The sequence below is a fragment of the Acaromyces ingoldii genome (assembly GCF_003144295.1).
Source record: "Acaromyces ingoldii strain MCA 4198 unplaced genomic scaffold FA10scaffold_1, whole genome shotgun sequence".
Classification (NCBI taxonomy): domain Eukaryota; kingdom Fungi; phylum Basidiomycota; class Exobasidiomycetes; order Exobasidiales; family Cryptobasidiaceae; genus Acaromyces; species Acaromyces ingoldii.
Genome location: NW_020290247.1, coordinates 2,843,268 through 2,867,098, shown reverse-complemented (window position 1 = coordinate 2,867,098; position 23,831 = coordinate 2,843,268). Strand labels below are relative to the sequence as shown.

General features: G+C 58.0%; 10 protein-coding genes across 10 annotated transcripts; 3 read left to right on the top strand and 7 right to left on the bottom strand.

Moving 5' to 3' along the window:
- Window positions 1-112: 112 nt before the first annotated feature.
- FA10DRAFT_29560 (ARM repeat-containing protein) lies at window positions 113-3,731 on the top strand. The gene is made up of 5 exons (XM_025524477.1): window positions 113-594; window positions 678-1,010; window positions 1,073-2,779; window positions 2,839-3,399; window positions 3,476-3,731. Exons 1-5 carry the CDS (start codon window positions 490-492, stop codon window positions 3,578-3,580), a joined length of 2,811 nt encoding a protein of 936 aa, XP_025380928.1. The 5' UTR covers window positions 113-489; the 3' UTR covers window positions 3,581-3,731.
- Window positions 3,732-3,743: 12 nt separating this feature from the next.
- On the bottom strand, window positions 3,744-7,276 carry FA10DRAFT_264338 (hypothetical protein). Its single transcript, XM_025520607.1, has 3 exons — window positions 6,837-7,276; window positions 6,311-6,767; window positions 3,744-6,237 (listed from the first exon to the last, which is right to left on the bottom strand). The coding sequence occupies exons 1-3, from the start codon at window positions 6,901-6,903 to the stop codon at window positions 3,939-3,941; spliced, it is 2,823 nt and encodes a 940-aa protein (XP_025380927.1). The 5' UTR covers window positions 6,904-7,276; the 3' UTR covers window positions 3,744-3,938.
- On the bottom strand, window positions 6,919-7,939 carry FA10DRAFT_29554 (hypothetical protein). The gene is made up of 2 exons (XM_025524475.1): window positions 7,481-7,939; window positions 6,919-7,374 (listed from the first exon to the last, which is right to left on the bottom strand). Exons 1-2 carry the CDS (start codon window positions 7,736-7,738, stop codon window positions 6,997-6,999), a joined length of 636 nt encoding a protein of 211 aa, XP_025380926.1. The 5' UTR covers window positions 7,739-7,939; the 3' UTR covers window positions 6,919-6,996.
- FA10DRAFT_29648 (hypothetical protein) lies at window positions 7,940-10,324 on the bottom strand. Its single transcript, XM_025524501.1, has 3 exons — window positions 9,886-10,324; window positions 8,982-9,819; window positions 7,940-8,901 (listed from the first exon to the last, which is right to left on the bottom strand). Exons 1-3 carry the CDS (start codon window positions 9,892-9,894, stop codon window positions 8,141-8,143), a joined length of 1,608 nt encoding a protein of 535 aa, XP_025380925.1. The 5' UTR covers window positions 9,895-10,324; the 3' UTR covers window positions 7,940-8,140.
- Window positions 10,325-10,871: 547 nt separating this feature from the next.
- Window positions 10,872-11,805, bottom strand: FA10DRAFT_264336 (hypothetical protein). Its single transcript, XM_025520606.1, has 2 exons — window positions 11,298-11,805; window positions 10,872-11,193 (listed from the first exon to the last, which is right to left on the bottom strand). The coding sequence occupies exon 1, from the start codon at window positions 11,526-11,528 to the stop codon at window positions 11,301-11,303; it is 228 nt and encodes a 75-aa protein (XP_025380924.1). The 5' UTR covers window positions 11,529-11,805; the 3' UTR covers window positions 10,872-11,193; window positions 11,298-11,300.
- Window positions 11,806-12,126: 321 nt separating this feature from the next.
- FA10DRAFT_264335 (hypothetical protein) lies at window positions 12,127-14,721 on the bottom strand. The gene is made up of 3 exons (XM_025520605.1): window positions 13,543-14,721; window positions 12,586-13,480; window positions 12,127-12,513 (listed from the first exon to the last, which is right to left on the bottom strand). The coding sequence occupies exons 1-3, from the start codon at window positions 14,674-14,676 to the stop codon at window positions 12,476-12,478; spliced, it is 2,067 nt and encodes a 688-aa protein (XP_025380923.1). The 5' UTR covers window positions 14,677-14,721; the 3' UTR covers window positions 12,127-12,475.
- Window positions 14,722-14,838: 117 nt separating this feature from the next.
- On the top strand, window positions 14,839-16,944 carry FA10DRAFT_237292 (ATP-NAD kinase). Its single transcript, XM_025519101.1, has 9 exons — window positions 14,839-15,076; window positions 15,155-15,220; window positions 15,298-15,399; window positions 15,471-15,571; window positions 15,637-15,789; window positions 15,852-15,986; window positions 16,051-16,151; window positions 16,217-16,387; window positions 16,475-16,944. The coding sequence occupies exons 1-9, from the start codon at window positions 14,847-14,849 to the stop codon at window positions 16,808-16,810; spliced, it is 1,395 nt and encodes a 464-aa protein (XP_025380922.1). The 5' UTR covers window positions 14,839-14,846; the 3' UTR covers window positions 16,811-16,944.
- Window positions 16,945-16,949: 5 nt separating this feature from the next.
- Window positions 16,950-19,123, bottom strand: FA10DRAFT_226141 (hypothetical protein; the record flags this gene model as incomplete). Its single annotated transcript, XM_025518673.1, has 8 exons — window positions 16,950-17,150; window positions 17,214-17,525; window positions 17,596-17,901; window positions 17,970-18,199; window positions 18,266-18,335; window positions 18,405-18,600; window positions 18,676-18,747; window positions 18,810-19,123. 8 exons carry the CDS (start codon window positions 19,121-19,123, stop codon window positions 16,950-16,952), a joined length of 1,701 nt encoding a protein of 566 aa, XP_025380921.1.
- A 422-nt stretch (window positions 19,124-19,545) lies between these two features.
- FA10DRAFT_299077 (tryptophan synthase) lies at window positions 19,546-22,121 on the top strand. Its single transcript, XM_025524683.1, has 3 exons — window positions 19,546-19,692; window positions 19,769-20,166; window positions 20,236-22,121. Exons 1-3 carry the CDS (start codon window positions 19,648-19,650, stop codon window positions 22,019-22,021), a joined length of 2,229 nt encoding a protein of 742 aa, XP_025380920.1. The 5' UTR covers window positions 19,546-19,647; the 3' UTR covers window positions 22,022-22,121.
- Window positions 21,942-23,347, bottom strand: FA10DRAFT_248034 (DnaJ-domain-containing protein). Its single transcript, XM_025519476.1, has 3 exons — window positions 23,196-23,347; window positions 22,835-23,118; window positions 21,942-22,755 (listed from the first exon to the last, which is right to left on the bottom strand). The coding sequence occupies exons 1-3, from the start codon at window positions 23,312-23,314 to the stop codon at window positions 22,136-22,138; spliced, it is 1,023 nt and encodes a 340-aa protein (XP_025380919.1). The 5' UTR covers window positions 23,315-23,347; the 3' UTR covers window positions 21,942-22,135.
- Between the last annotated feature and the right edge of the window lie 484 nt (window positions 23,348-23,831).

Below are 23,831 nucleotides of genomic sequence, written 5' to 3'. Positions count from 1 at the left end.
CGAGCCGCCGATTTAGGCACTAGGAACAAGCATCCCGGCGACGATCTCCTTTCTTGCGCGAGCGACGTCTCACGCTATTCTTGAAATCGTCAATTCAAAATCGTAAGGCGACTTCACTTTTTTTACCTTCGAGGGCTTTTTAGAAAGCGAGACAGAGAGAGAGAGCGCAGCCGTCTTCGATTTTTTTGTGCCATTTGAGAAGATCGCATGTGTGACCTCGATAGACCTTCCTTTTTCCTTATATCTCCTTACCTCTTCTCCGGCGTGCTCTTGCTCCCTTTCGATCTACCTCACCGCCTCGTCTCTCTCAGCAAACGACGTGCTCCTGCGACTGAGTCAGACACGAGTAGATTCGAGACGACGAGAGCTGCTTCTCTGGGAAGAGTCTATAGGCCGACGATAGGAGTGACAGCCAACAGCAAGCGCTAGCTGAGCTGCGCGTGTGCTTTCAAGGGGGTCCCTATCGTCTCAGCACGGACACACGTCACCATGGCGGCGGCGTGGCAACCGCAAGAGGCGGGCGTCGCCGAGCTTGTCCAGCTCTTCAAGGACTCGCAGACGCCCGGCAAGGAGACACAGATGCGTATTGCCGAGGTGAGCAGAATCCCCCGTATCAGCAATCTTTCTTCTCGTGCTTGCATCACGACCCTCTCAAACTCACCTCATTCGCTCTACAGCGGCTCGAGGCGATGAGCAAAGCGCCCGAATACCCAAACTACCTCGTCTTCATCCTCACGCAACTCCCCAACGAGGATTCGAGTGTGCGGTCCATCGCCGGCCTCATCCTCAAGAACTTTCTTCACCAGAGCAATGAGACCATTGCACCGGCCTCGATGGAGTACGTCAAGGTGGCCATCCTCCCAGCGCTGGGATACTCGGACCAGATGCTCAGAAGGGCGACGACGCAGGTCGTGGCCATGATCATGGGCATTGTTGGGCCAGAGAACTGGGTTGATGGCCTGCAGAAGCTGATGGAGCTCATGGCGTCGAGCAACCTCGACGAGGCAGAGGTGAGTGACGACCGCATTGTGAGGTGAGAGAAAATCGCCCCGCTGAGCTGGTCGCAAAACAGGGAGCCTTCAGTGCCTTTGCCAAGATCTGCGAAGACTTCACGCGCAAGATGGAAGAGTGCGAGATCAACGGGACAAAACCTCTCGATATCCTCGTACCCAAGTTCCTCGAGGCCACCCAACACCCCGACGTTCGAATTCGGATCCACGCACTCAATTGTCTCAACCAGTTTGTGTCGAGCGGTCCGTCTGCGCTACAGGATCACATCGACACTTTCATCTCGGCCCTCTTCAAGCGAGCGGCAGACGAGAACCCTTATGTGCGGAGATTCGTCTGTCAAGCTCTCGTCCTCATCCTCGGATATCGTCCCGAGAAGCTTGTCTCCGAGATGCCCAACGTCGTCGATTACATGCTCTACTCGACACAGGACAAGAATGACGAGGTAGCTCTTGAAGCCTGCGAATTCTGGCTCCAGTTTGCCGAGCTGCCCGACCTCGCCGATCAGCTCCGCCCTTATTTGCCTAGAGTCGCCCCTGTGCTTCTCAAGGGCATGGTCTACAACGAGATTGACCTCCTTATGCTCGGCGGAGACGAGGACGATGCGGCGGTTCCAGACAAGGCTGAGGACATCAAGCCGCAGCACTACGGGGGAAAGTCACATCGAAATGAGCGAGTCGAGGACGCTGCGACAAATGGGGGAGGAAGCGCAGGGCCGTCAAAGCAATCTAGAGGTGGTATCGAAGCCGCAACACAAGGTGATGATGACGATGACGACGACGATGAGGAGGATTACGACAGCGATGAAGACGACGATGATGATGGCGTGGCCGACTGGAACCTGCGGAAATGCTCGGCGGCCGCGCTCGACGTCATGGCAGTGCAGTTCGAGCAGGATATCCTCGAGATTCTTTTGCCGTTGCTCAAGGAGAGACTCTTCAGCCAGGACTGGCTTCAGCGGGAGGCTGGCATTCTCGCTTTAGGGGCCATAGCTGAAGGCTGCATCGCTGGCGTGGAACCCCATCTCCCCACCCTTATCCCCTTGCTCGTCAGCACGCTCAACGATCCGAAACCTCTGGTGCGCTCCATCGCCTGCTGGACCTTGGGTCGCTACTCGAGCTGGTGCGTCGCCGACAAGTCACCCGAGCACCAGCGGCAGTTCTTCCTCCCAGCCATGGAGGGTCTTCTCCGAATGGTCCTCGACAACAACAAGCGTGTTCAAGAGGCCGGTTGCAGCGCGTTTGCGACGCTCGAAGAAGAGGCAGGGCCGGACCTGGCACCCTACCTCGAGCCTGTCCTCAAGACCCTCGTCTTTGCCTTTGAAAAGTACCAGCAAAAGAACCTCATGATCCTCTACGATGCCATCGGCACCTTGGCCGACTCGGTCGGTTCGGCCTTGAACAGACAAGAGTACGTCGAAATTCTCATGCCACCTCTCATCACCAAGTGGCAGGGCCTCGACGATTCGGACGCCGACCTGATCCCCCTGCTCGAATGTCTTTCGTCGGTGACGATTGCCGTCGGTCCCGGCTTTTACCCATATTCGCCCCCCGTCTTCCAGCGGTGTATTGGTATCGTCCACAACACACTCGTGGCTTTCCAGCAGGAGATCCAACGACCGGTCGAGGAGCAGGAGCTCCCTGAGCGGACCTTCATCATTGTCTCACTAGATCTTTTGAGTGGCTTGACGCAGGGCCTCGGTTCGGGCGTGCGAGAGCTGGTGGCACAGAGCAATCCCTCACTATTGCCTTTGCTAGGCATGTGCATCACAGTGAGTGGTCGTCTTTATTCCAATGGGACGATGGCAGGCTGACACGTCTTCCTCTATAGCATCCCGATCATCCGGTGCGGCAATCGGCATACGCGCTGCTCGGCGATCTGGCGATTTCGGCATTTGACTTGCTCCGACCGACGCTGCCACAAATCATGCCCGAGCTAGTGGCACAGATTGAGCCGGAGCCGAAGATGGACACGGTGAGCGTGTGCAACAATGCGGCCTGGTCGGCGGGCGAGATTGCGCTGCAGTATGGCGAAGCACAGCAAGGGGCCGAGCTCCAACAATGGGTTGCACCCCTGATTCAGCGGTTGATCCCTGTTCTCTTGAACCCAAAGTCGCACAAATCGCTCAGCGAGAACGCGGCCGTAACCATCGGGCGGCTCGGCCTCGTCTGCCCGCAGCTCGTGGCCCCTCACCTGGAAGTGTTCATCGAGAGCTGGTGCCAGGCGCTGTGGGACATCAAGGACAATGACGAAAAGGACAGCGCGTTCAAGGGGCTGTGCGAAATGATCCAGCTCAATCCAAATGGCGCGGCAAAGGGCTTTGTCTACTTTTGCAACGCCGTCGTGAGATGGACGACGCCGAGTCAGCAGCTCAACGACATGTTTATCAAGGTACAGTATCCGCAATGCGCAAAACGACAAAGGGAAGGAGAGCGAAGACTGACACCACTTTACTCTTTTCAAACAGATCCTGACGGGCTTCAGAGATATGAGCGGAGAGAACTGGGAGGTGCAAAAACGCCAATTCCCGCCCGTCATTGTCCAGCGGCTTCACGATCGATATGGGCTTTGATATCTCTCTCCCTCACCATACGCCTTACTCTCTCCTCTCTTTTTGTTTCCCAAAGCGAGTCACTCAAACGGAGGAATACAGTGATTGAGCCCAGACAAGACTCGGTTGGCACTGCCGCCGTGCGCAGAAGCTAAGCTGCCAAGATGAACGCATGAGACTGTGGCGCTCCGATGAAAAAGACTGTCCTATTGTGAGTGAGTGAGTGAGTGATGTGGGCTAGGAATGAGTGAGGTATGTACAGCATTACAATGCGGCGCTGGAAGAGCTACTACGTGTTGCGAGCGAGATCCTAATCAGTGAAAGAGAGAGGTTGAAAGAAAGAAAAAGACAAAAAAGGATACAGCAGAGAAAAGACGGCTCAATATCGGTACCCGCCGTTGCCATAGTGGTCGTACGAAGGTCCTCCGCTCGAGGGCATGCTGCCATTGTATGCAGCAGGGTCGACCCAGCTTGACGGCGGCTGCTGCCGTCCGGCATTGTAGTCGCGCATCGATGGGTGCTGCGGAGGTGGGGGTGGAGCGCCTGCGCTGCTCCTCTGGCTTTGGACGGGCTGCCAGGCCTCATCGGTGCTGGGCTGCAGGAACGGTCCGGCACCGCCCACACTTCCGCCTCGGCTGCCTCCGCCTCGCCGCGCAGATGCACGCTTGCCGGGGATGACGCCCGCAGCCTTGGGCCGGCTCGCCTTTCCAAAGCACGGGAGAATAATGCAGCGAATGAGGCCCCAGAGAATGAGGAGGACAATGACGGCAATGACGATGGTGACAGGGACGGCAATCTGCAAGTTGTTGCGGTACCATGATGAAAAGGTACTTTGCCAGCCGCCCGACTGGCACTGGCCGCCCTGGCAGTGTCCGCCGTAGCCGCACTCGGTGCCATCGATGAAGTTCTGCTGCAAGACGATGCAGCTGTTGGCATTGGACGGGTCCTGACATGACACGCTGCAGCTGTTGTCAGCCGTGACGGAGCAGGCTCGTGTGAAGCTGTAGGCAGCTTGGGATTGTTGCTGGCATTGCTGGTCTCGCGACGTGCAATGGCCCGAGGCGCACTGCAGCCCGCTTCCGCACGAGGAACCGTCAGACTTTCGCTCGTCAGCCGGACAGTCTGCGCTCGTCCCCGAGCACATCTCAGCTGTGTCGCACCGGTCGTCGACGGCCGCTCGACAGGTGACGCTGGAGTCAGCAAACTGGCAGCTGCTAGTGCAGCATGCGCTCGACTCGGGGTCGCACTTGCTGTTGGCCGTCAACTTGCAGTCCGTCGTGCAGCAATTGGACCCATTCTGGCCCGCATCGCACTCCTCGCCCGCTTCGACGATGCCGTTGCCGCACTGCTGGGCCGACAGCGTCTCTCGGCGCGTCTTGCTCGGATCAACGACGCAGGATGTGTCCAATCCTCGGCCAATTAGCGAGCAAATGTTACCGACGGAGCATGGTGAAAAGTCGTTGGTGTCCTGCTGCGAAAAGGGGTTCATGATGTACTGCCCTCCCGCGTTGCAAGAGCTGCTCGAGCGCGGGCAGCAAATGGCTCCACCACCACTCTGCTGGGCCGTGGTACCAGAGATGGAGCAGCCGGACATGCAGTCGTGGATGGCACCAAAGTTGTGGCCGATCTCATGGGCCATGACTTGGGCCTCGCGTGAAGTCACAGCCGTGACACCGGTGCTGCTGATGATGCTGTCGCCGCTTCCACTTGCGTCTGTCTTGCAGAGTGTTCCCAGCCACGCGACACCGACCTCGGAGCCCGTGGAGCAGGCGGTGAGGAGGTGCCAGAGGGCGGTGCCATTGGCCTCGCGAGAGCCGCGCCACTGGGAGAAATCAGAGAGTCGCTGATCGAGCGAAGAGCCGCTGCAGCCCACATTCCACCGGGCATCAGCCTGAGCAGTAGAGGGGCAGCTGGCGTCCCGGACCTCGAGCTCGACGACGCCGACGGAGATGTTGAAGGTGGACCGGTAAATTTGCGAAACGGTGGCCATGTTGGTTAGTGTGGCGTTTCTAGCCTGTCCTTGATCGGAGAAGCGAGCAGTGTAGGTGCAGTCCGAGGCAACACCGATGTAGATGGCTCTTGCCTGCGAAGGGCAACCCGAAGTTTGGCCAATGGAGTCGGTGTAAGAGTCGTTGTTAGAGCCACCGAGCTGGTCATTGCCCGACTGTCGCTTCCACAGGTGCAAAGCTGCATCTTCATATGAGAAGAGAAGCCGGCGCCTCAGCGCAGGAGCGTCCATCGACGTCTCGAGAGGGGTGGAAGCAGAGCGCTTGTTCCCGCTGAACAAGTCAGAGACGCCTGCCATGACCATCGATCGAGCCTGGTGGCGTGGGTTCGACGGCGCAAAAAAGTCCATGGGGTTCATGCTAAATTCGTCGTTGTTGTCATCGCTGAAGATGAGGTGGTTGTTTGCATTATAGTCGTTTCTGTCCGAGCTGCACCCCATGCTCTCGCCGACAGGGACCAGATCGCGGGCCTCAAATTGCGACATGACGTCCGACTGGCGGTGGACGATCATGCCGCCCTTGGCGATAGATCTTGGCGAGATGGACACGTCGTGCGGCTGCCGAGAGGTGTGGTAATTGATCGGAGTCTGGATCGTGTGCTCGTTGTTCCCCCACACAAAGGTGCCTTCGAAGAGGGCTGTGCCATTGCCCGAGCCATCGTCGTACAGCATGCTGTGACGGGGACGGGATCGGCATCAGAAACTTACTTCTTTCTGCAACCACAAGTAAAGCAGACTGTACTCACATGGCAGCCCTCCCCATGACGCCCTCCTGATCATGAACGCTCCCGCTGCGCTTGATCCCGATGCTGTCCTCTGCCAAGCGGCGAGCGGTGTATGCGGGATGGACGACGACGCCGTGGTAGGCACGGATGTCGTGCGGCATCAGCTGCTCGGTCCGCGCAAGTACTTCGACGCCGCGGGCATCGCGCTCGTAGTACCGGACCTGCGCACCGTCGGGATGAAGGAGATCATGGTACGGCTCGAGGTGCAGGTGAAAGGTCTGCGAAAAGGCCCGGAGGCTGAGTCGGATCGAATCGGTGTGCTCGACGGACGGGGATCTCCGGCCACCGAAGCTCGGCTGTTCTCGCCGGGCGATGCGCTGGGGCGCGCTACCGTCGGGCGACACTCTCCGGACGACCTCGAGGCCAATCTCGGATGCGTGCTCAAACCGTTTGAGCGGTAGCGGACGAGGCGAAGAGGCTGTGCGGGCAAGTCAGAAAGAGCAGGAGCAGGAGAAGAGAAGCCCGGGGCGCGACGCCAGGGACTCACCGTGACTGCAGACCAGAAGCAGGGCGGAGACAATGGCCAAGGCCAGCCATGATGATCGGAAGATCATCAAGAAGGGGTGGGCGGTCGGGCGGGCGAAGAGAGTGAATGCTGCGCCCCGAAAAGAGACAAAATGCGAGCGAAAGAGGAGATCCCAAGTTGTCTACTTTTGGGAACCACGCTGCTGTCGGATTGCGGACGTGGGCCGTTCGGTGGCGGCTTCTGGACGGAGAGAGAGAGACGACGGTATATATTTGGTATTGCGAAGAGGAGGAGTGACCTGCACCCCGGCCCGATAGATGCGTTTCAAAGACCGTCGGAAAGTGAGTGGTCCAAGTAAAAAAAAGAAAAAGAAAAGCTGGCTATGACGACGACGAGTGCCGAAGGAAAAAAAGCCACTTCTCTTGGGAGCGCTGGGGTTCCTTCTGATCAGCCGGTTTTGGAGAGAGAGTGACGAAGCCGCCAAGACGAGCGAAGACGGAGAGGGGGGAAAAGAGGATTTCAAAGGAAGGTGGCTTCGGCGGCTAATGGGGTAGGATGGCTTAGGTAGCAGGCAGCAGGACCGCAAGGTCAGCGAACAAGCGGCGAAAGCAACAGACGCGCATACTATGCACGCGGTTTAGCAGGTCTTACTATAAAAAACTCACAAGGAGCAGGAAATGAGATACAAATTTAGGAAATTGCTTGGCGTTCTTTGTTCTGCTAACAATTTTAGTGAACGTTCGACCTTCGTTACGACAGGCACACCACAAAAAATAAAGAGCACACGCACAGCCTTGGTCCTCCACTCCTTTCGCGGTGCTGATCAAGCAGCCAGCTAGCCAAAGTTGAGAAAGGGACAAGAATACCCGCTTTCGAGGTGTGAGCGCTGTTGACACTGCCACTCTTTGCTCACTGCTGCTCATCTCACATGCAGGCTTGTGCTCTTGATACACACTCGCTGTATTACCTCAGGGGTGTGCGGAGCGGGGTGTCTGTGATGGTTGAGGAAAAGGCTAGGGGGCGGACCAGAATGCTGTGCTAGAAGACGAACCACTGAAAAAAAAAAGGTTGGAATACTTGAGTGTGTATGAAGTCGAACAAGAGGTTGAGCGTCCAGATTGAAGATTCAACACGAAGTAGAGAGAGAAGAGAGGTAGAAAGTATGTAGAAGAGAGAGGGAGGGAGAGAAGAGAGAGAGAGAGAGAGAGAGAGAGAGAGAGAGAGAGAGAGAGAAAGGAAGAGTAGAGAGAAAAGGTGGTGGTGATACACTACAAGGAGTCAACAACGACGGGACCATGGCGGCGCAGAGGGTATATCTAGGGAGATCAGATGCTGCCTCGACCCATGAGATAGGCGCCCAGTCCGCCTCCGGGCTGTGCGCTTGCTTGCTGAGGCGAGGGAATGGAGCCGCCGCTCGAGTAGGGCCGGCCATTGGCATCGACAGCGGCGACGTGGCCATAGGGCGATGAAGCTTGGCCACCGTAGGGCACGGCATAGCGAGGCACCTGTCCGGGTGGGGGCATGGCATGAGGCGCAGGCGGTCCAAAGGAGGGATAGCCGGGGGGCGGTGGTCCGCCCTGGCCAGGAGCACCGCCTCCCCCACCGTTGGCGTTGGGCGACATGGGAAAGCCGTGGCCCGGGGGCGGAGGGGCAAAGACGACCTTTGAGCGGGCCATGGCCTCTTCGTTTGCCACGGCTGCATTGGCCTGCCTCCGCTGGTCCTCTTCACGCTTGCCCTTGCGCCATGCCTTGCGCATCTCTTTGAATTCGTTTGGCGTCCGCTTCGATCCGTGCTTCTGCATGGCGACGTGGGCGTTGAGGTGGTTGAGGGTGCCGTAGCTCTTTTGGCAGCCGGGCCAGTTGCAAGGGTACAGGCGTTCGATCTCGTCGTATCTGCGACGTGGGCGCTTGCGAGCCGAGTTGCTCGCACCCGAGGCTGAGCCGCCGCCTGTAGACGACGAATCATCTGCGTTGCCAGGCATGTAGGAGAAAATCTTGTTGCCACCGGTGCCATTGGCGCCGTGTGCAGCCTCGGACACGCTGGAAATCGACGAGCTAGAGCCTCGGTTCTGTCGACTGCCGTACTCTGCGCGAGCGTGGACAATAGAGACGGTGAGTAAGGGAAAAAAAAAGTTCGAGAAGGAGCTTCATAGACAAGTCACTCACCGGGAACGACGCCTGGTCCAGACCACTGTCCAGGCATGCCGGCCATCTGCGAGGCAAACATGCCGTCAGCCGTGTGGGGCCTCGCGCTGCCCGAGGGTGTGCCCCAAGCGGCCATGTCGCCGGGCGTGGGAGGCGCGCCTCCTCCTCCGCCGCCGCCGCCACCACCACCACCACCTCCTGCCACAGAGTGGGGCGTGCCCGGTGGGGGAGGGGCGCCGTAGTGGTGCTGGTGCATGATGGGGCCCGAGATCGAGGCGCGATGGAACATGTGGGGCGCAGGGCCGGGGTAAGGCGACGAGGAACCGTACTGGGGCGGTGCGCCATGCGAGGAGCCAGGTGGGGGAGGCGTCATGATCTGGCCGCCAAAGTGGCTGTGGTGGTGCGTGTGGTCGTAGCCATCGGAGGGGGCCGTCGCAGGCGGGTTCATGATCTGGGGGTCGAAAAAGTTGCTGCTGGCCCCGTCGTGCTCGTACGATCCGTGCGGGTCGCTGGCAGCCGGGTGCGATTCGTAGGCGCCCGGGTGCTGCTGATAGACGTGGTCAGGATGAGCCTGCTGGTGGTGGTGGTGGGACTGGTGTTGCTGCTGTTGGTGATGGTGCGGCGGAGGTGGAGCGCCGGCAGCGGCAGCATCGTCGGGGTGGATGGCCTCGGCAAGCGGAGGAAGGTGGTGGTGCTCGTAGGGATCCATCGCGTGACCAGGATGGCCGCCCTCGTGCGGATAGCCGTCGACTCCGAGATAGCGCCCCGTCTGGTTGGGCGAGCCGCCTCTGGCTGCAGCTGCTGCGCGGGAAAGGAGAAGTAAAGGGAGAGGTGGAGCGAGCAAGCAAGCAAGCAAGCAAGCAAGGCGAGGATGAGGGTGAGCATGATGGGGATGTAAGACGTGGAAAAAGTCCAGACTCACCACTGCTGCCATAGGAAGAGTAGCCGCCGGCTGACTCGTCGAGCTTCATCGGCGGCGGAGGCGGCGGTTGCGCAATGGGGTCAAACGTGCCATTGCCCTCGTGGTGGATGCTGGGGTCCTGGGGAGGCGACATGGCGTGACCGCCCGGCGAGTCCGTGACCCCACCGGCGCCAGGCCCCTTTTGCTTCCTGCGCGTCGTGCGTGCCATGCTTTTACTCGCCACGCAGCTGTCGTCGATGGATGGATGGCCCTAGCCTGCCCGGTTTCTTTCTTTTTATTTATTTATTTTTACTCCTCAGAGTCGATCGACGGGAGAGAGAGAGAGGCGATGATTGCGCGCGGACCGCGTCTCAGTGCAAGCGCGATCAACTTTTGACGCTGCTGCTGCTGCTGCTGTTGCTGTTTTCGCTAGCTGCGGGCGTACTGCTGCGTGGATAGACGATCGAGAAGCCGCGCGACGAGGTGGGATTGCCTGCACTAGGCCTGAAAAGACCCTCTTTTTGGTTCGGACTCTTTGTTCGCCGAAGGCTTGTCGCCAATTGATACTCTCGCGAAAGAGCGTGTGCCTGTGAGTGAGTGAGTGAGTTGGAAGAGAAGCGCTTCGCCGCTCCGCCCCGTTCCTCCTTTGCTCGCTCGCCGTCGCAAGCCTCTCTGCGTGGTTTGGTCCCTCTATCGCGTGTCGCTGGCGGGACAGAGCCACTGGGTGCGCTTGCCGATGAGAAATGCGCCAGAAGACCGTTGCTTCGGCTACTCGGGTCAAGGCGATGTATGACAAGCAGCAGAGCTAGATGCCTGATCTAAAATGCAAGGCGAGGCGCGGCCAAGCGCGAATATTAAGATGTGTCGAGTAGGGCGTTGGGGTCAAGTTTGGTGATGACCGCTAATCGCTTAGCTTCCTTCCGAGGCTATCTCAGCACAGAGAGGAGCGCTAGCAGGAAATGGCGCGTCTTTTCGCTTTTTGCCTTCTCTTGGGTTGTCCTCCCCGCTCGCGTCGCCGTTCGTCGTTCTATTTCCCCCCGCGCGATGAGCCAACTGAATTTCAAGGGCCGATTTCGGGTCCCGCCACAATGATGAACAAGCGGGGCTTAGGGGGGGTGGGGATGATGGAGATGAGGAGAAGGATGCGTGCGTGATCAGCCGGTCACACACAAGGGAAGGGTGCGTTGCTTCGAGGGGGGGGCGCTGGCTGGCTGGGCAGGGCAACTCGCCTGCCCAGACGAAGAGAAAAGAAATAATAGAAATAAGAAAAAAAATGGACGGGAAAAAGAGCGAGGAAAAAGAAGGCTTTCAGTTTTCCTCATGATCTTTGCTGTGAGTCGAGCGCCAGCGAGTGGGACGGACAGCTGTAGTGCTTAGCGTTTAATTCTTTCTTGTTTTATTTTTATTTTGCTCATGACTTCGCTCGGCTGAAGCAGATATTAGGCATACGCATAAGCAAAAGCAGCTAGTGGACCCCCCGTCTGCCATCCGATAGGGCAGACGACAGCAGAGGAATCGGAAAGTACACTGGCGCGGTGCCTGGAGGACCCATGGATGGGTGTTCCCGAAGCGAGCGAGGCTTTTACTGGCGCGGGACCAGTGAGCCGCCTACAAAGTGAGCAAAATAATATCAGGACAAAGGGCAGTCCGATCCTTTTGTGAAGCATTTCCTTTTTGGATTGCAACCTTTTCTGAAAGCCGGGCCTTATCCATTCGATGCGTACCGTGGTCATCCCCTCCCCCACCCCACTGATCTCTTTTTCTTGCCACCCATGGTTCCAACCCCTCCGCCCGGTAGTTGATCCGCCCGTCCAATCGAATCAATATAATTAATTTGGCCCCGACGATGCTTAGTTTGATACAGCTAGGCCAGAACACGGTCGTGTACCACAGGTTGAGGACCACTGCACATGCAGGCCGTGGACGATGGGCCCATCTTGGAACTTTTCCCATTCGACGCCCGCACTCAATCACCCTGTTTCAGCTATGCATAATTTGCATTTGTTAATAACACTATTAAGGTCCTGCTCTCCTGCCCTCGGACCGAGGTTCAAGACGCCTACGCCGCATCGACAACGTCACCCGGTGGTGCGTGCGTGCACGCATGCATTGAATCCCAGACCTGAAAGACACTCGCAGAGATTCCCATGCAGACCCCTCAATCTCAGACGATTTCAAGACCTTTTGAAACGCAAGTCCAGAGACGGCGCGGCCTCTGCACCAACGCGAGCAGGAGCAGAGCGGGAGGAGACGACAACGAAAAGGAGATTGTGTTATTGATGGGCATTGTAGAGATACATAGTACACGGAGATGGATGAGGAGATGAAGAGAACACGACACCAGCGTCACGTTAGCAGCCTCGCAAGGACCCACTTACCTTTTGACCTTGCTTGTCAGATACCTACACTTTCCCAACGAGCATGTGCATGCTATCCTTTTTGATATCCTTTTTGAGGCTCGAGTCGCCGTGGAAACACGTCGTCAGCACGCATCGACCAAAGACCCGATCTCTGGCCGTTTGTCCGGGACAGAGCCCACGCTCAAGCCCAACAGAGAGATTCGCCATGTCCGAAGCCTGGAAGATGGCAAACCGATTGCGAGGGGTCGATAGCCTCACTCCACTCTTGCCCGCTTGCCCTCGATTGCAGAAGCTGCGAAAGGGAACAGGAAGGTCAGTCACACGGCATCCTGAGCGTGCAAAGAAGAAAAGTGGGTGCACTCACGAGAAGTTGGCAAGTCTTGGTCGTAGTTGTCCTCTTCCTCCTCGTAGGCTCTCTTTTGGCTTGAGCCAGAGTCAGGACCCAGAGATTCTATTCTGTCCTCGTTCGCTGCTCCGTGCTCCTCTGCAGCGTCGACTTCTTCCACTTCTTCTGCTTGATCGTTTTGCTCTGCAGCTCCTGACGATTCGCTTTGATCGTCCTGCGCCCGTCCATCGGGCTGGTCTGATTCGATGACCTCTTCATAGTCGACGTATTGCTCTTCCGCTTCGCCCGCGTTGTTGATTTCGTCCCCCACTGCTGCCGCGCTTGAATCTCGATGAGGGACCTCGATGGCGTCCGCATCATCGTCGCCTTCGTGAGCGTCTTCTTCTTGGTTTCCCTGTCCATACATGTGCTCTTCTTCATCGCCTTCTTTCTCTTCTTCTTCTTCTTCTGCCTCTTCCTCTACTTCCTCTTCATCCTCCTCCTCTCCATTGCCGTGATCAGACCAAGCGGCTTGGTCACCGCCATCGCCTTCTTCATCGCCTTGCTTCGGAGACCCGGCTTTTTCTTCGCCCTGATCGATTCCATCTCCAGCGATGGCACTTCTCCCTCCTCCTTCCCCTTTCTCACTTGGGCCCTGTCCATCTCTCAGGGCGTCGGTCTCCTCAAGTGTCGTCACGAAAGTTTGTTCGCCCTCTTCTTGGACATTATGGTCGCCTTGCTTGACATCGTCTGCGAGCGGGGTACTTCCTTCCGCCTCGGCGTGGGCGACCAGCTGAGCGGCCAGCTCGTTGTACCGGCTGATGAACCTAGGTGCTTCCGATACCACGACCTGAAGCATTGCTTCTTGTCCAACGAGACCGAGGTGAAGCCTGTGGATGTCTTCTAAGGTCACGTCGCGAGCATAGTAGTCGTCCTGAAATGCAAGAGAAGTTGAGTTAGTACAGAATTGCAGAGTTGCACCGGAGAAGGACTCACTTCACGGACAGTCATGTCCAAGTCAGCAAAATGGAACACGAGCTCCGTTCCGTCTTCAAGGAAGTCACCAAGAGCATGCTTAATCCTCATGGCCTCGAAGAGCGCCTCGAGAGGTGCGTGAAAGACGTCCTTTTCGATCGATAGAGGCGGGCAAGCCACTTGCGCGTCGACCAATCCTGAGTGCGAGGTCCAGACGCTAAAGTCCTGGTCGTTGAATGTTACGCGGACCGATGGCGGATGTTGATCCACATCTTCCTTGGAGTCGATCGGGTATGTGTCCTCACTACTTAGGCCTAGCTCACCATTCGGCGCATCGTCGCCTGAGACGGTCAGAGGCTGCTCCTTTTCCGCTTCTTGCGCTGAGATGTGGCTTGCCTCAAATTCTCCTCCATCCCGCTCTTTCACTTCGCTTCCTCCTTCCCCTCCTCCCTCTGCGAAATGATCATCCTCTTCTTCTTGTCTTCGCTCATCTTGATCTTCTTCGCCCTGGTGATGTCCTTCTTCCTTTTCTTCTTCTTCTTGTTCGTTCTCCTGCTCGACTCCTTCTTTTTGGTATTCCTGATCGTGCTGAGCAGTGTGCTCCTCCCATTCTTCGTTTCCAACTTCGTTCTCAGCCTCCTCCTCCTCCTCCTCTCCCTGCAGTTGCCCTTCTCCGTCTTGCAGCTCATGACTGACGGCATCTTCTTCTGCGCTCTTGTGTCCATCCAAGATTTCTTCGGCCACCGCGATGTCCTCGGTCTTCGTCGGATCCCAAAATCCGGGTGCGACGTTACCCTCCGCCCTTGCATCCGCGGACACATGGGACTCTTTCCCAACGGCTTCCACCACATTGGATGGCTGGTTATCGAGCATGACTTGCTCCTGGCCTTCCGATGACCCGTGTTGCGCAGCGTGCTGTTCGTCTTCTCTGAGGCTGTGCTGCCCTGGAAAATCTTCTTCTTGCATCACAACCTCCTCGCTGTATTCTTGAATGCCTTCGTCGACCTCTGCAGGGCCTGCGCTCGACGAAGCAGCAATGGCATCGTACTCCATCTGCATCTGCGCATCGTCCATCGTCGCTGGACTGGGCACGCCATCTTCTTGATTCATCTCATAGTCGATCATGCCTCCCGACGGGCCTGCTTCCACCTCCATGCTGAAGCTTTCGCGGTTGGCGAAGACGGGCTACTTCTACTACTGAAGAGGGGTAGGACAACAGTGCGAAGCAGACAAGGGCATGCAACTGCGATTATCCACCACGTGGTTTGGAGCAAACAAAAAAAAGTCCGACTGCAACGCTCCACTTCCGGCTTCCTGGAGCGACAATGGCGGCCATCTTGGGTGAATTCTCTATACCCTGGCGGGCCTCTCGGTGCTCTGGGTCATGCCTCTCAAGGTGGCCTGCTCAAAGCTCTCTTGAACCGTTCCGCAACACCTTGCGAAGAGAACGAGTGAGACAGCTTTCAGGTAGTCCAGCCCGATGCTCGGTCCCGAATCGGACAGTGCTCCATCAGCTGCCGGACAAGGCGACCATCCGCACGGGTCCGCTGGGCAGGTGAGAGGGCGAGAAAGCTTCTAGCTCGAAAGAGCTCGGGTCTTTGTGCTCCTCCTAACCAAGGCTTCACTCCCATAGGCTATCCAAGGTGCTGGCGCCTCGAGAATCGACGAAAATCACCACCAGAGTCGGTAGCAGCTTCGGGTGGGTTCGCAACGAGGCCCTGTTTCATATCTGTGGCAGGTGTGTTAAATCTTTTCCTCATCTCGACCGATCTATAGAGGAGATCACTCTTTGTCATGGGTGCAACCTCCAAGGAACCTACTTCTCGTCAAAAAGCGCCACGACGAGAAGGCATTGGCGGCCCTGACCAGCATTGTTCGGTGAGAATCACCGAAAGTTCCTCTCTGTCGCGTTTAGTTTGTCCTAACAATACGACCTCCTCATCGACAAGACATGTCAATGAGCGATACCCAGATATGAACATCATTGTAGAGACGGACACGTACGATCAGCTCTCGCATACTTTCCCTCATCTTCTCGCAATCAGCCACGGTGAGTCTCGTGTCGAGGTGAGCACACCGTCTGCCCACTTCATCTCACCTCTTTGCACACAAAAGACGACAAAGACTTGCTCGCTTCCAAGGTCGATCTTGTGGTGACGCTCGGAGGCGATGGAACAATTCTTCATGTCTCAAGCCTTTTCGACCAGGCCGCAGTCCCACCCGTCTTGAGCTTTTCGATGGGCACATTGGGCTTTCTTCTGCCGTACCGTGAGTGTCTTTGAGCCCGGCAAGGAAATGGAGGGGGGATCTAACTTGGCTTTGGCTCGAAGACATCGGCTCGTTCGAGACGGCCTTTCGAGACTTGCTCGAATCCAAAGCATCGCTCCTTTTGAGGATGAGGCTTCACCAAACGACTCATGAACGCGATGGCACCCTCATCGCTTCGCCCGACGGTCGAGCCAATGGTGGGTGGGCCAATATCTTAGCTGTCTTTCTTCCTGGGGAGGCTGAAACTGTGTTGTGGATCAGATATGCATCTCATGAACGAAGTCGCGCTGCACCGTGGACGTGAACCGCACATGACCATCGTCGACGCCTTTGTCGACGGGCGGCACTTGACGCGGGCTATTGTGAGTGACTGTTGGGCCCCTCTCTGCGTAGGGTGTGAAGCTCCTGCTCATCGAGAGGCATCCAGTCCGATGGCCTCATCATCGCAACGCCGACGGGCTCGACGGCCTATTCGCTCTCTGCGGGTGGTCCCATTGTTCATCCATCGGTACAGTCGCTCGTCTTGACGCCAATTTGCCCCCGATCGCTCTCCTTTCGCCCGCTCCTGCTCCCAAGTGACTCGACGATCCAGCTCAAGGTCAGTCAACCCGCTCCTTTTTTTCCACAGGGCCGTTCTTCATGAGAACTTATTCAAGGACACCTTCCCCTTTGCCCCCTCAAACAGGTCTCCAGCACGTCGCGATCTCACGCTGAAGTGACCGTCGACGGGCGTCAGGTCCGACTCCTGACACCGGGCCAATTCACGCAGGTGGCCATGTCGCCCTACCCGATCCCTTGCGTCAATCGAGCCTCGACCATGCAACGAGAGTCTGCCAGCGGCGAGACGGCCGGGCCGCAGCTGCTCGACAAAGGGGCGCAGTGTGAGGGGCTGGTGCTCAAGCAAAACGAAAACGGGCGCGGCGAGGATGGGTGGGTGGGCGACATCAATACCCTCCTCCGCTTCAATGCCAGCTTTGAGGGAAGGGGCTTGCTCGGCGGCAATGGCAGCTACGAGGAGTGACAAATCGACGGCAAAGTATACAATTGATTGTGTTTCCTACTCCTCAACTACACTCCTTCCTTTTGGTGTTCCATTGCAGTATTGCGGTAGATGTACGAAATAGACAGGTGTGTACTTTTTGTGAAATAAGAGCGCCCTGTCAGCCCTCAAAAGAGTTGGGTGGACAAGGTGCGCTTCTGGACAGATTCGGATCAAAAAACCTCGGGAGGATATCGATCATGTCGGGATTGAGCTGGTCGAGGGAGGTGATGCCGAGTAGCCGCATGCCACGTTCCACCTCGTCCTGGATGATCTCGATTGCACGGACAGCGCCAGCTTCACCAAAGCCTGATTGGGCATACTGTGCAAGATTGGACGAGCGTAAGCGGGGCATGGACTGCCGCTTCTTCTTGTCACCACTCACCAAAAACGGGCGACCGAGGCCGACGGCCTTTGCACCGAGTGCCAACGCCTTGAGGACATCTGTGCCTCTCCGCACGCCGCCATCAACGTAGACGTCAATCTTTTCAAACAGGTCCGGCCGCTTCTGCCGCAGCTCGATGAGGACGTCGATGGGCGCTGGTGAGAAGTCCAGCGAGCGTCCACCGTGGTTGGAGAGCACTACACCTTCGACGCCTCGCTTGGCTGCCTCCTCCACGTCGGCAATGCTCTGAATGCCCTTGAGGATCAAGGGTAGTGAGCAAGTCTTGCGGTACCACGCAATGTCGTCCCAGCTCTGCGCGATGCCACGTCGATGTTAGCTTTCCAAGGGATCAAAAGTAGAGAGGCAAGGGGAAAATGCTCACGAGATTCGGGTCGATGTAGCCAGAGATGGCCGCTGCGACGCCGCCACCGCTGGTCGTCGGGTCGCCACCCTGTCCGCCGCCCGTCTCGACGACTTCGCCCTTGGCGCGCATGTCTGCCTCTCGCTTGCCCATCACGGGGGCATCCACCGTCAGCATGACGGCAGTGCAACCGCGATCCTGGATCTTCTTGAGGATGCGCTCGGAAGCAGCCCGGTCCTTGTTGACGTAGAGCTGGTAGAAGGTGGGCTGGCCGGGCTTGCGCACGTCGAGCATCTCATCGAGGCCCACCGATGCGTTTGCCGAGATCTACAACAGAAAGAGACACGATTAGCTTTATAGAGGCTCCAGATCGCAAACCATTGTAAGCAACGTACCCCTTGGACGATGCCCATGCGGCCGGCAGCCCGTGTCAGATTAAGTTCTCCGTCTGGGTGGCCGAGCTTTGCCATGGCGGCAGGAGAGATGTAGATGGGCAGCGAGACTTTTGTGTCGGCCCCAGAGACGTTTGCCATGAGCGTCGTTGAGTAGTCCACCTGGCCGACAGGAACGAGGATCCGAGGTTTGAACCAGATGCGGTTGTACGACGATCGATTCTGCTGCTTGGCTGTAGAGAATGCAATGTTAGCAATTGAGAAACGAAGAAAGCGAGCTCGGTCTGCAAGGCTCTCACTGATTTCATCGTCGCCTGCTGAAGAGTAATAGGCCCATGCCTGGTCTGTCAAGATGTTCTGCGCGTTCCTCTTCAAGGAGGAGGAGGGAGAAACTGGCGTCAGCGTCCAGATCCAACCTCGTGCTGCTTGGGCCCTCACCTCGAAATCATCCAGGTTGAGCATACTGCCAACCGGAGGCAGATTCTCGAGGGCTAATCTCCTCTTCTTGTCCTTTTCCGACTCTTCCGACGCCTGCTTCACCTTGATCGTCTTGGGGTCCACCTGGCCGAGGTGGTTCGAAGGCTCGAGGTTGTCCTCGATCGCTGTGGGTGGATGCACCGGCGCATATATATCGCTTCATGATAGCAATTGATCAGCTTCTCTCTCCCTTCCCCTTACTATGATATCATACCGTGATCCTTCTACTCACGTCACATCTTTGCCTGCATTCTTGAGAATGACATTCTTGCCTCCCGGATGATTCTCGACAAAGTCGGTCAGACTGTCGTCCGGCTCAGTGAGTCAGAACGATGAGAGAGCGGAGTAGCCACAATTCCCACTTACTCATAGACCTCGCCGTTGATGACGACCCAGAGGCCACTCTCGGGCGAATTGTGGCTTGCGACGTCGTCCATCGAGATGAGACCATCGACGGGATCGCCGGCTGCGAGGGGAGCCACTTCGGCAGGCGGCAGCCTGCGTTGCTCCTCAGCGGCCACCTTGCGTCCCCGGGTTAGCTCGGCCACGCCGAGGGCAGCAACGATGCCTGTGGCGGCCAGGATCCATCTTGGGACCCCCGTAGTGGAAGCTGATGAGGCCTTTGGCGGTTGGAGACCGCCGCCGCCTCCGCCGCCGCTGTTGTTCGAAACGAGGCGCATTTGTGCGCCCCGCGATGCCACCAGGCCATTCCTCCCAACACCTCTACCGACGGCTGTGCCAGTCCCTCGTAGCAAGGCGTGCACCTGGCGCGAAGACGAGCCAAGGAATAGAGCCATGGTGTTTCGGTAGTGAAGAGCGCTGCACCCACTCTTTTGCCCCCTTTGGACCTCTCGCCCTGGGACTGACCGACACTCGCAATCAACGCGGGGGAAACCCACCCACCCACCCCGCCTCGGTCCGAACGCAAGCCCAAAATCTCAAAAACGAAAAATTAACCAACAACAAGTTTTTAAAAAAAAATTGGATGACAAATGCCAAACCAATGACGAAATTGGAGTAGCGCTTTTGTCATTCGTCTAGACTACACTCAAAATTGGGAAGAAAATTGGTCAGAACGGCGAGAAAGCAGTGGCGCCCGTCTCGCTCATCTTCTTCTGACTCGATTGGCACAAGGTTGGTACAGGGTTATAAGGCCGACTCTTTCCTCGATTCTCCCCGACCCCCCAGCCATCCCTTCACCACCATGACGGACGCCATCAATGCTACCTTCAAGGCCAAGGCCGCCAAGGTGAGTTTCTCTCCGAGCGCATGCCGCTCTCTTCTCGCCCACGCTCTCTTTGACTAACAACGAAATGAATGCGCAGAACGAGGCCGTCTTCGTCACCTTCCTCACCGCCGGTTACCCCACCATCGCCGACACGGTCCCGCTGCTGCTCGGCCTCGAACAAGGCGGCGCTGACATCATCGAGCTCGGTGTGCCCTTCAGCGATCCTCAGGCCGATGGACCTGCGATCCAAAAGAGCAACGAAGTGGCCCTCGAGCAGGGTGTCGACTTCAAGATGTGCCTCGACTACGTCCGCCAGGCCAGGAGCCAAGGGCTCAAGGTACCCGTCCTTTTCATGGGCTACTACAACCCCATCCTGGCGCATGGCGAGACAAAGACGGTGAGCGATGCGAGAGAGGCTGGTGCCAATGGCTTCATCGTCGTCGATCTGCCGCCTGAAGAAGCCGTCGACTTCCGTGACGAATGCACGAGCAAGGGGTAGGTGTTCTTTTTGCGAGAAGAGTAGCCAACCTCTGCAGTTGCTGACTCGTTGATGCTCCTGATCAGCATGTCGTACATCCCCCTCATCGCCCCATCGACGACGGAGAAGCGCATCAAGCACCTGTCCTCGCTCGCCGACTCGTTCATCTACGTCGTCTCCAAGATGGGCACCACGGGTGTCTCGAACAAGGTCTCCACCTCGCTCCCGGACCTCCTCGCCCGTATTCGCCGAGTCACCAGGGCACCCCTGGCTGTCGGCTTCGGCGTCGCCACGCGCGACCACTTTGTCGAGGTGGGCGAGCATGCAGACGGTGTCGTCATCGGCAGCCGTCTCGTTGCCGTCATCAAGGATGCGGATGCGACGACAGAGGCGCGGGTCAAGGCGGCGCGGGACTACTGCGATGAGATCACAAACAAGACAAAGGGGGGCATTCAAAGGAAGCAGCCTCTGCAGCACTCGAGTGATGCCTCGGCTGCCTCGTCTTCCTCTGCCTCCGCCTCGTCATCCGCTGCGCCGAACGGATCCATGTCAATCAAGGAGCTGCAAGACAAGCCCGACTCGGTTGCCATGCCAAAGGTCGACGCCGTCGTTACTGACGAGAACCGCAAGTCGGTGCCGGGCCTCGATGCCACCGTCGATGCAAACGGCGTTCTGAGACCGCCACGGTTCGGCAAGTTTGGTGGCCAGTATGTGCCCGAAGCGCTGTACGACTGCCACGTCGAGCTGGAGCGCGCCTACCTCGAGGCCCTCAACGACCCCAGCTTCTGGAAGGAGTTTGAGTCGCACTACGAGTACATTGGCCGTCCCTCGGAGCTGTACCTGGCTGAGCGGCTGACGGAGAAGGCGGGAGGCGCACGAATCTGGCTCAAGCGAGAGGACCTCAACCACACTGGCTCGCACAAGATCAACAATGCCGTCGGTCAGATTCTCCTCGCCAAGCGGCTGGGCAAGACGAGGATTATTGCCGAGACGGGTGCCGGACAGCACGGCGTGGCGACGGCCACCGTCTGCGCGCGCTTCGGTCTCGAGTGCGTCATCTACATGGGTGCCGAGGACGTGCGCCGGCAGTCGCTCAACGCCTTCCGGATAAAGATGCTTGGTGCCAAGGTCGTCGCCGTCGAGAGCGGCAGCAAGACGCTCAAGGACGCCATCAACGAGGCCAACCGCGACTGGGTGACGAACCTGCACAATACCCACTACCTCATCGGCTCTGCCCTGGGCCCGCACCCGTTCCCTTCGCTCGTCCGCGACTTCCAAAGCATCATTGGCAAGGAGGTCAGGAAGCAGCTCCAGGACAAGAAGGGCAAGCTGCCCGATGCCGTGGTGGCATGCGTCGGTGGAGGAAGCAACGCCATTGGCATCTTTCACGAGTTCATCCCCCACCCCAGCGTCAAGCTCGTCGGCGTCGAGGCTGGCGGCGATGGCGACACACGGCACAGCGCGACGCTCTCAAAGGGCACGCCCGGTGTCCTGCACGGTGTGCGAACCTATCTGCTGCAGTCGGCCGACGGCCAGATCAACGAGACGCACAGCATCTCGGCCGGCCTCGACTACCCCGGCGTGGGGCCTGAGCACGCCTACCTCAAGGACAGCGGACGGGCAGAGTACCTGTCGGCCACCGACGAAGAGGCCCTGCGCGGCTTCAAGATCTGCACCGAGCTCGAGGGCATCATCCCCGCCCTCGAGACGAGCCACGCCATCTGGGGCGGCATCCAGCTGGCAAAGACGATGGGAAAGGACCAGGATGTGGTCATCAGCTGCTCTGGAAGGGGCGACAAGGACGTCGAGCAGATCAGCGTCGCCATCAAGGAGGGCGGCTGGGGCAAGCGGTTGGACTGGGAGATTGCCTAGATGATGGATGATGGATGATGAGAGTATGTGTACAGCATTCGTATGTATGAAGATAAGAGAGAGCCCTTTTTTCGGTGCTTGCAATTCATCAACGCGAGGTGAAAGACCTCGCCCTCACTTCTTTGCTCGCTTCTTGTCCAGTCGCGCTCGTGCCTTCTCAAACTCCTCGTCGGTCGGCTCGGGATAGAAGTCCTGTTCTTTCTTCGACACCGTGGCGCTGCCCGACTTTTTCTTCTTTGAGCCACCCTTGGCAGCAGCTTCTGCTTCAAGCTTGGCTACGAGACCGTCGAGCTGGCTGCCCCGCTCCTTGTTCCTCTTTGCCATGATCATTTGCAGCGCCGAGAAGTCCTCCTCAGCCTCCTCCTCCTCCTCCTTGTCGCCGGCCTTTCTCTTGCTCTTCGAGGCCCCCTTTTTCGTCGTCGAAGCAACCGGCTTCTTCTTTCCCTCAAATAGTTCCTCGTACACGCCCATCTCCCTGGCCATTTCCTTTGCCTCTTCCTCCTCCTTTTTCTCCTTCTTTTCGGCCTTTTCGATCAGCGAGCCGTCCTTGCGCTCCTTGTCCCATTTCTTAGTGCGCGTCAGGGCGCCCGCCTTGATGGCTTCCTCGATGATTGATTCCGTCCGCGCCTTGTCCTGGCGCAGCGAGAGGTAGGGCACGTGGTCGACCATGTCGAGGAGCGATCCTTTTGTGGTCTTGTACGCCTCGATGATGTCCTCCTTCTCCTCGTCGGATTCTAGCGCGTCGCGGCAAAAAGGTCGTCAGTCGTCGCCTCTCTCTCAGTTTCAAGGGAGGAAGACGGACATCGTACACACCTCTGTACTTTTTGCGAAAGCTCTCGAGCGTGTCGGCATTCACTTCACCGGTCCAGAGCTCCTTGAAGTAGGCGTTCCAGTCCATCTCGCCATCGCCGTCGCCGAACATGCTCTCGTCGGTGCGGCCCGTCGCGTCGTAGCGCTTGCGCCTCGAGGCAGACGAGAGCACGGCGTAGGAGAAGCCAATCTGCTGGAACCGGGCGCTGGCATCTTCCGCCGCCGCCGCAGACGATGAGGCTGCTGAGGAGGTGCGCTGCTTGTCCGGGTGGTACTTGAGCGCGAGCCTGTGTGCGCAGTGATCATTTCTCGTCAGCGGGGCGGGGCAGGCAATTACAAGAAGCCAGAGCACAGTGCTGCTCACTTGCGATAGGCGCGCTTGATGTCGTCCTCGCTCGCATCCTTTGTCAGGCCCAGCGCCCCGTACAGGTCCACCTCGCCATCGGGGAAGAACTGCAGCGCAGGGTCGGCCTCGTCGTCCATGCTCCTTTTTTTGCGCGCCGCGGTGCAAGTCAAGTCGATATGATGGTCTCGGTCGGAGGACGCGTCTCGAGCGCGCGGCAGGCGCCTAAAGCCAGGCGAGCCTTAAAATTTTATTGGAAACCGCGTGGGGGAAAAGGAAAAGCCACGCCAGGCCAGGCCGGCAGGCAGCAGGCTAGGCGCGGTCCATCGCCCCCCCTTTCTTTCTCTGTCCAGGTCTCTCGCCCATCTGGCTATGTCGACAGCGACGAGGAGGCAGGTCCTGCATTGCTTGGAGGCCCCCTCCAGCAGCGGTAGCAGCAGCAGCAACAGAATGCCGCCACTCGAGAAGCAGGGCAGCACGTCGAGCTCCAAGACGGGCAAGACGGCCACGTTGACACGGCCGCGTCGCATCTTGGGCGAGCTGACCGCCTCGGAGATCCAAGCAAGGAGCATTTACTACCACGACGATGACAATGACAATGACGATGGCAACGCCGGCAGAGGCGTCCCCGCTCCGTTGGCGCACGAGCAGCGCCAG